Here is a 9612-nt window from a genome sequence, read left to right as displayed (position 1 = left end):
TAGATTTTTGTTTAATAAACTTATTAAGATTTAGTGTTCGAAGTTCAAGTTCATCATTGTCCTCATCACTTGAATCATCGCTCAAGTGGTATTCATTTGTCCGGAGTTCCAAATCCTTCCTGTTCTTTGGAAGGTGATTTTGTTCATCATGTTCATCATGTGCATTGTGCACCATTTCATATGTCATCAAAGAACCAATTAGTTCTTCAAGTGGTAAGTTGTTTAGGTTTTTAGCTTCTTGTATTGCAGTTACTTTTGAATCCCACTTCTTAGAAAGAGAACGCAAAATCTTGTTTACAAGTTTAAAATCCGAAAAACATTTTCCAAGAGCTCTTAAACTATTGATGACATCCGTGAAACGGGTGTACATGTCGCCTATAGTCTCACTTGGTTGCATTCGAAAAAGCTCAAAATCATGCAATAAAATGTTAACTTTCGAGTCTTTGACTCTACTAGTTCCCTCGTGCGTGATTTCAAGTGTTCGCCAAATGTCAAAAGCCGTTTCGCACGTAGAAATCCGATTGAACTCATTTTTGTCCAAAGCGCAAAATAAGGCATCCATAGCCTTTGCGTTTAAAGAAAAATACTTCTTCTCCAAATCCGACCATTCATTCATCGGTTTAGAGGGAAGTTGAAAACCGTTTTCAACGATATTCCATAAATCCAAATTTATAGAAATCAAGAAGACTCTCATTCGAGTTTTCCAATAAGTGTAGTCCAATCCGTTAAACAACGGTGGACGAACAACCGATAAGTCCTCTTGAAAGCCATGAAGAGCCATTTCTCTCGGGTGTAAATCCGAAATGAGAAATACCGGGCTCTAATACCAATTGTTAGGATCAAGAGCACTAAGAGGGGGGGGGGAGGGGGGTGAATTAGTGCAGCGGAAATCTTTCTACGATTAAAAAACGTTCGAACGATAAAAGCGATTTCGGTGTGAAAGCCGATTCTAAGATTACTTTAACTTAAGATCAAGCGAGATGACGTTAAAGTAAATCTATGAAGGCAATTTGAAGTTATGATAAAAATCAGAATATAAGCGCAAACTGAAATACGACGTTCGTACGATAAAACTGATTTGCGTCTAAACGCCGATTCGGAAAGCACTGAACTTTGAAACAAGTTCGTAAAAGCATAGAAGGCAGTAAGCTATTGAGGAGGTTTGCAGTAAAGATAAGATGCTCAAAGTAAATGCAAACCGAGATTTAGAGTGGTTCAGTCAATCTTGACCTACTCCACTTTTGGCTTCCTCCACCGACGAGGTCACAGACATCAACTAGAGGCCTTCTTTCAATAGGCGAAGACCAACCACCCTTTTACAATTTCACTCCTTTTGACGAGCTTAGGAGAAAACCCTTACAGAATTTTCTCTCCTCTCTTTAAAGCTCAGAACTTGGAAGAAAAGAGGGAGAAGAACTTTTGGCCTTTACAATAGTTTTGAGCTCTAAAAATCACAGAACAAGATCAAGATTTCGGTGTAAGTTCGTGCCCTTTCAGTGCTGAATGGGTGGGGTATTTATAGGCCCCAACCTAGTTCAAATTTGGAGCTCAAATCTGTCAATTCCTGGAATTCCGGGATCAGGCGGTTGTACCTCCTGACTAAGGCGGTTGCACCGCTTGGCAGAGCTCGAAGACTGAGCCTCTAGGCGGCGCCACCTCTGTCAGGGGCGGTTGCACCTCTAGCCAGAGCTCGAAGACCGAGCTCAGGTGGTGCCACCGCCTGACTGAGGCGGTTGCACCTCCTGCCAGAGCTCGAAGACCGAGCTCAGGCGGTGCTACCTCCTGTCAGGGGAGGTTGCACCGCCCAGTCTCGCTCGGAGACTGAATCCAGGCGGTGCCACCTCCTGGCTAGGGCGGTTGCACCACCCAGTCTTGCTCGGAGACTTAGCCCAGGCGGTGCCACCTCCTGGCTGGGCCGGTTGCACCTCCCAACAGAAATCAGGGTCCGAATGGGTTGATCCATTCGGCCCAATTTGGGTTTTTCAGGGGCCCAATTGCCCTAAGATTAAGTTAATGGGATCACCTCCCATTTCCAACTTAATCATTGTACTAACTACGATATTCCCTAAGACATTTACTGCAACTTGCTCTGGTGCGTCAATCGCTTCTTCCGGCGAGCTTCCGGCGAACTTCCGTCGATCATCCGATGAACCCTCGGTGATGCTCCTGCGGACTTCCGGCAAACTCCTGGACTTGCGACGATCCACTTGGCGAGTTCTGACGAGCTTCTTTGGCAAGCTCATGGACTTCTCGGATTTGTTCCCGCAGAACCTCTGACGATTGTCCGAACTTCCGTCGAACTCTCGAACTCCCAACGTGATCTTTGTCTTGACTCCGGCGCAACTCCTACTGCATGTCTTTCTTCCATCGTAGTTAATCCTGCACACTTAAAACAAAACTTCGATCGAGACAATTAATCCTAACAATTAACCAAGTTGTCCGGCATGTCATTGGTCCCTCGACGCTTCGTCCGATTCTTCGGCGCATCGTCCTCTCCTACAGCCTATTGCCCAATAGGCCAGTTGACTCCACAACTCCGATATCCTTGGCACAATACCCGCTCTTCTTGGCCCGATGCCCGAGTCCACGGCCCGAAGCCTTCTGTCGATACGTCGACCGATCCACCGACCCGACGTCCAATCTTCTGACATGTTCCTCCGGCACAACATGATTTTCCTGCTTTAATTGTCTCATCCTGATCGAAGCATCCTACGTCACTCAAAACGCAGATTAAATCATAAATATATATCAAGTAGTTTCATCATCAAAATACGAGATTCAACAATCGTAACGCCTACTATATGTGTGTGACCCTCTAAGCCCAATATCGAGCTGGCCGTGAGTCATACCTGTCAGAACTTTTGGCTCAATGAATAATTATCTCCGTAATAATTCACTCGACTCATTGATTGCGGACGTACTAGGCCACTACGCCGTAGTCCCCAAACAATACAAGGGACTCCAATCCATTGGACCTGTCTGTCCTCAATTACCGTATACCTATAGTCCCTCATCCATCTAATATCCTAGAAACCGTATACTGGGTATGGTGCTATCAGACCTATACGGTTTATACTCGAGTCTCGCTCTAATCGGAGTCTCCCGGAGAACTCTTTCTCTCAATCCGAATGACCCTGGCCAGTGATTTGTCTAAGCAAGCACACGTGTAATATTCCTCTCATGACGCCGAGAGTGGATGATCCTCTATTGACACTCAATAGCCCTTGTAAGGTCGACTACCACTCCCAATGACCAACTGTACTAGATCTAGGACATCTAAACCTATAAGTCTAGTATCAATGAATGGAGCATTCATATAGGATATCTTTGGTGTCTTAAGTCTAAGGACCAGATACACCACTAGGACTACGAAATCGCTGTCTGACAATAAGAAATCAGCAATTGTCCAGTATTCCGTAAGCGGATCAATCAGTGAACTCATTCTCCAATGAGCACTTGTATTGTATTCCTAGTATCCCCACATGAGCAACTATGAGACCAACTGCATCCATCATATGGATGGGTATACAACACACCAGTCTATCCGGTTATCTCGAAGTCCCTCTCGAGTAACCTATGATCATGATTATTTAGGATCTATGTTTAAAGACGAATCGGTCTCATTATCATGATCTTATCATGATCCGATTCCCATTTCACAGATCCAACGACATCACAATATATATATATATATATATATATATATATATATATATATATATATATATATATATATATATATATATATATATATATATATATATATATATATATGTCATAAGTGACATAAAGTGATAAATGTCAAAAAAAAATAATAAGCAAAAAGGCTCACGTGATTAGCTTGCAGGGCTCATATAACTAGTAGAAGTACCTATGTCAATCACCTACTCAAGATCCTGACACACAAAAAAAAAAATATCATCAGAAGGAGACAAAATCAAATAATCACCACCCTACACTATAGTTGTAGTATTATCTTTTGACTCTATAGACTCAACTTCTTTTCTCTTTTTCTTGGTCTTCTTAGGTTGCTTGCATTGGTTCTTGTAATGTCTTTTCTCACCATAGTTATAGCAAATAATATCTTTTCTTGATCTTGACTTGTTTCTACCCATGCGTAAATTGCTTCTATCCTTGGACTTTGACCTTCCTATGTTCTCTGAGATAAGTGCCTATGAATCATTATGAGAAGTTGCTAAATTCTTTCTTCTCAACTCCTCATTCAACAAACTGCTTGTTACTTGACCTATGGTGACAACACCATCTGGCGTAGAATTACTAAGGGAAACTAACAATGTCTCCCAACTTTCTAGTAATGAACTGAGAAGTAACAATGCTTGCAACTCATTATCAAGAGACATTTTCATATAGAATAACTGGTTAGTGATACTCTGCATTTTATTCAAATGCTCAGCAATAGAAGCACCCTCTTTATATTTCAGGTTTATATATTTTCTGATCAAGAAAACTTTGTTGCCAGCTGTTTTTCTTTCGTAAAGACCTTTCAACTTTTTTCAAAGATAATATAAAGAACTTTCAGTAGAAACATAGTGAAAGACACTGTCATCGAGCCACTGTCGAATAAACTCAACTGTTTTTCGATCTAACCTCTTCCACTCATCATCTGTCATAGTTGAAGGCTTTGCACTATCCCCCTACAAAGATTCATACAAATCTTTGCAATACAAGGGATCTTCCATTTTTTGTTTTCATATCATTCAATTGTTTCCATTCAAGCTAATCATACGAGAAACACTACCAGCTTCCATGTTCAAACATAAAAATTAAATCACTAAAACCCTACTATGATACCAATTGATGGGATATAAATAGAAATAAACTTTGATATGATATCAGTTGATAAGATATAAATAGAAATAAACTTTTGTATATGAACAAATACTAGTAGGCCGTAACACGTAGCCGAATTAAATGGAAATCACAATCAAATAGAATACCAAGATTTTCGTGGAAAACCCCTCCAACGTGAAGGGTAAAAACCACGGGGCAAACTAGAAATAATCCACTATAAAAATAATGAATATACAAATCTTAATCTTTTACCCAAAACCCTAGCAACAATTTCAGGAGAATAATTGAGATACAAGGATTATGTCATTGTGTACAATATCCAAATTCTCACCAAGTAATTACAGTAAGAATCTACTATAGATCTGATTTAACCTGAGATGAGAATACTGTTGGATGATTGAGAACAGTTTTTCTGCGTTGTCCTTATCTTTTTCCCTTTTATTCTCTTATTTTTCTATCTTTTTCTTCTTATTTTTGAATCAAGTTAGTGCTACAATTTTTCACCTCAATTTTTATGTGTGAAATGTTAAAGCCAATGTAGGCTAAACATGTGGGCTGTGAGTCCACAGAAACAATATCTATCGCTTATCTCCGCTTTGAGCCCTTTGCTTAAATTGTTCTTAACTTGTGTAGGTCATCTTCAAAGGGTTCACGTGGATTGTGATATTAATGCTTAAGTAGAATCAATAACGTTTTTTTTTGTGGCCTAGATGGCAAGAGACACTGTCTGTGATCAGCTTTATGACATCGCAACTATGCATGATGAATGATTGTTTGACCTGCGCTAACTTTGTTTGGTTTAATTTCCGTTCTCTATATACATAATGTGGTATGAGTCAGGAACATGCGGCAAACTAAACAAATTAATCTGACAAATAAGCAGATGTGTAATGGGATATGAGTCAGGATCATGTTGGCAAGCCAAACATATAATAATCTGTAAACATCGGAACAAGAACTGTACAGGTTTTGCTTAACATGCAGTTATATTTTCTGTTAACCTGAGGTGAAACTTAACCTAATGAGACGGACATAGGGGGTATTAATCATGCTTATTATATCATAAGGAGAAAATAATAGCAAGGGTAAAGAAGCCTCGCGTTCAGATATGAGATTGCGGAGATTGGATTCCCTATTCTATCATACAAACAAATTTTGTCATTTTCACTATTGTGTCCTCCCATATCTCCTAGTCTATCTCATAGCGTATCACTCTATTTATATCGATGCTAATTCTGATCGACTTAGGAGCAATGCCGAGATGCACCATGCTGTATGTAGGTTGCCGTACGCTCTATGAACAAACTTATCGGGAACAATAAAATAGCCAAACACTTCGTTTTGTTCAGCAACTTCCATTGGTCACGACATAGAACATACGTTCGCTTTGGTCCAACAGCCGGTACCTCCATGTGCTGCCGCACACCCTAACAGCAACCATGCCAGCTTGCCCATCGCATGCATCATCGCCTTCCTTTCTATTTTAATGCCGCACTACATGCCCAACGATTGCTCGTAGGTCATATGCTTTAGTGTCTGGAGGACAGGAGGTTATCACATATCCGCGGTCAGAAAAGCCACGGGCGCTCCCCATATTTGATTGACCAACGAAAGTCCACGCCGGGAGACACCGTTGGAAATGGACGCTCCACGCGACGACCACCGCCTCTCCGAGAACAGGAATGGCAACGGCTGCGGTGAGGCCGATGGTCGGCTTTCGAAGCGGCCGCGGCCTCACCCTGCGCCCATCTCCGCCGCTGAGATCGTGGAGGAGTTCTCCCACAACGACCCCGCCGTGGCGCGCGTCAACAACGGCAGTTTCGGCTGCTGTCCGGCGTCCGTCCTCGCCGCTCAGCTCCGGTGGCAGCGCCTGTTCCTCCGGCAGCCCGACGAGTTCTACTTCAGCAGCCTTCACCCCTCGCTGACCCGCTCCCGTTCCCTCGTCCTGGAGCTCATCAACGCCGCTCACCTCGACGAGGTCTCCCTCGTCGACAACGCCACCACGGCCGCCGCCATCATCTTCCAGCACGTCGCTTGGTCCTTCATCGAGGGCGCCTTCAACCCTGGCGACGCCGTCGTCATGCTCCACTACGCCTACGGCGCCGTCAAGCGGTCCATCCACGCCTACGTCACCCGCGCCGGCGGCCACGTCGTCGAAGTCCCCCTCCCCTTCCCGCTGTCCTCCCCGGACGAGGTCGTCGCCGAGTTCCGCCGGACGCTAGGCCTCTGCCGGGCCGGAGGCCGGAGGGTCCGCCTGGCCGTGATCGACCACATAACCTCAATGCCCTGCGTCGTGATCCCGGTGAAGGAGCTCACCCGGATCTGCCGCGAGGAGGGCGTCGATCAGGTGTTCGTCGACGGTGCCCACTCCATCGGCAACGTCGAGGTCGACGTGCAGGACATAGGAGCCGACTTCTACACCAGCAACCTCCACAAGTGGCTCTTCTGCCCGTCCTCGGTGGCCTTCCTGCACACGAGGGGGTCATCGGCGGCCGCGCCGCGCCTGCACCACCCCGTGGTCTCGCACGAGTACGGCAACGGCCTCCCGCTCGAGAGCGGGTGGATCGGCAACCGGGACTACACCCCGCAGCTGGTGGTGCCAGCGGTGGTGGAGTTCGTGGAGAGGTTCGAGGGCGGCTTGGAGGGGATCCGGCGGAGAAACCACGAGAAGGTGGTGGAGATGGGGAAGATGCTGGCCGAGTCCTGGGGAACTTTTCTCGGGTGCCCGCCGGAGATGAGCTGCAGCATGATAATGGTGGGCCTGCCGGGCTGCCTAGGAATCTCCAGCGAGACAGACGCAATGAAGCTCAGGGCCCTGCTGAGGGATGAGTTCAAGATCGAAGTGCCCATCCACTACCGGTCACCACCCAAGGACGGTGAGGCAGCAGGGGCGACGGACGAGAGCGGCGCCACGGTCACGGGTTATGCGAGAATTTCCCATCAGGTGTACAATGTGGAGAACGACTACTGCAGACTCCGGGATGCTGTTCACAAGCTCGTTCACGATGGATTCAGTTGCATCCAAAGCACAGAGGTATAGTCAGTCTCGCCATTATCAACCAAAGTGAATTTTCCTTTCGATAGAATCAATTGAATTTTCCTGTGCAGCGCGTGCCATCTAAAGTCAAAGATGGATGAACTCCATTTGGTTAGAGACTTTCTTGTGGCTGTGTAGGAAGGAATTCAACATAGCTCTAAGTGAGAAGCAGCTATTGGATTTCAGTCAAGATTTTCTAAGCATGGAGGCTGTGGCAAGTTTCAAAGACCATTAGGACCAGTTAGTTGGTGCTTATTGGGGGCTTCTTGAAGCTTGACTGGGAAACAGCAGCTAGCTGCTTGCTGGATTTTGATTAAGCTTTTCTAAGTGCTTCCTGTTGGATTGATTCTAAATGGCACGGATCATTTCTGGAAGCAAAGAAAATATAAATCGTCATGTAAAAGGGTGAATTTTGATGAAGTCTTATATTAATTTTGTAGAACGCATAGGCTTATCTGAGTTTGTTCTGTTAGAGTTAGTCCAGGAAATTTACCAAAGGATAATTTTGATAACCCGATAAAGATAATAAAACGGAAAGAATAAAAGCGATAAGAACATCAGATTTACATGGTTCGGTCAATTAACCTTAACCGAACCACTATGAAAGGGACAATTATAAATGCCTTAGGAAGATGTTCCTAAGCCATAAAACACCCGAAAATACTAAATAAGAAAAAACTCAAACTATAAGTCTAAACTATTTAACTGAGTGTGGATTTAAACCCAAAGCAAACACTTAGGTTTTTCTTGTGGTGTATCTGACTTCAAAGCCCAGACCCTTATTTATAGTTCCAATAGGAGACAACAAGTCTGATTTTCCCGATGTGGGACTATGGGACTTGCCAAACTAACAAATCTCTACCTTAGCATGTCAACAAAACTTGCTCCACCTTCTTCATAAAAGCCCCAACGGGCAATCACCAACAATGAACACCAACCAAGTCCAAACACTGCTTGAACTTCTAAACCAGAAGAGGCTTCGTAAGCACATCAGCTAGATTGTCCTTCATATGAATTTTCTAAATAAGGACCTTTCCCTCAGCAATAGTATCGCATTTGCATCCAACAATTTTCTTACCCGAAGGCGGCTTCACAAGATCCCAAGTTCTATTCCGATGGAGAGATTCTATTTCTTCATTCATCGCAATCAACCACTTAGCGAAATTATCATAAGAAACTACATCTGAGTAGGTAGTAGGCTCACCAACTTCATTTATTTCTTCTGCAACAGACAAAGCATATGCAACCAAATTTGCATATCTTTTTGGTAGTCGAATATCTCTCCGTGGTCTATCCTTGGATATGGAATATTGCTCTTCCTCTGAATCATCTGCGTTAGTAGACTCGGGACCATCTACTGACATTCTTTGAGTAGAAGAGTTCGACTAAAAAGAATTAGACCTACCAATCTCAAGCTCCACCTGCTTCTGCGCACTATCATTTGTACAACTAGTAGAATCCTCTTTAGAAGATAATATAGATAATTCATCAAAAGTAACATTTCTATTGATTACAAATTTTGGGGATTTGGGATCAGAACACCATAATCTGTATCCTTTCACCCCAGAAGCATACCCAAGGAAAATGTACTTTTTAGCTCGAGGCTCTAATTTTCCTTCATTTATATGCATGTATGCTGGACACCCAAAAATTTTTAAATCAGAGTAATCAGCAGGAGTACCTGACCAAACTTCCTTTGGAGTTTGAAAGTAAAGTGCTGCAGAAGGAGCGCGGTTGACAACGTAACAGGCCATATTAATCGC

General features: G+C 43.9%; 1 protein-coding gene across 1 annotated transcript; it reads left to right on the top strand.

Moving 5' to 3' along the window:
* The first annotated feature begins 6256 nt into the window (after positions 1 to 6256).
* On the top strand, positions 6257 to 8994 carry LOC135595153 (putative L-cysteine desulfhydrase 1). The gene is made up of 2 exons (XM_065085701.1): positions 6257 to 7846; positions 7921 to 8994. The coding sequence occupies exons 1-2, from the start codon at positions 6452 to 6454 to the stop codon at positions 7948 to 7950; spliced, it is 1425 nt and encodes a 474-aa protein (XP_064941773.1). The 5' UTR covers positions 6257 to 6451; the 3' UTR covers positions 7951 to 8994.
* The last annotated feature ends 618 nt before the right edge of the window (positions 8995 to 9612 follow it).

This window comes from Musa acuminata, chromosome BXJ1-10 (assembly GCF_036884655.1).
Source record: "Musa acuminata AAA Group cultivar baxijiao chromosome BXJ1-10, Cavendish_Baxijiao_AAA, whole genome shotgun sequence".
Lineage (NCBI taxonomy): Eukaryota > Viridiplantae > Streptophyta > Magnoliopsida > Zingiberales > Musaceae > Musa > Musa acuminata.
This window is presented reverse-complemented; position numbering and strand designations above follow the sequence as displayed.

Coding starts and splice junctions, on each gene's coding strand:
- LOC135595153 (XM_065085701.1), top strand. CDS start 6,452: ATGGACGCTCCACGCGACGACCACCGCCTCTCCGAGAACAGGAATGGC. Junction 7,847..7,920: donor GTTGCATCCAAAGCACAGAG/GTATAGTCAGTC, acceptor TTTCCTGTGCAG/CGCGTGCCATCTAAAGTCAA.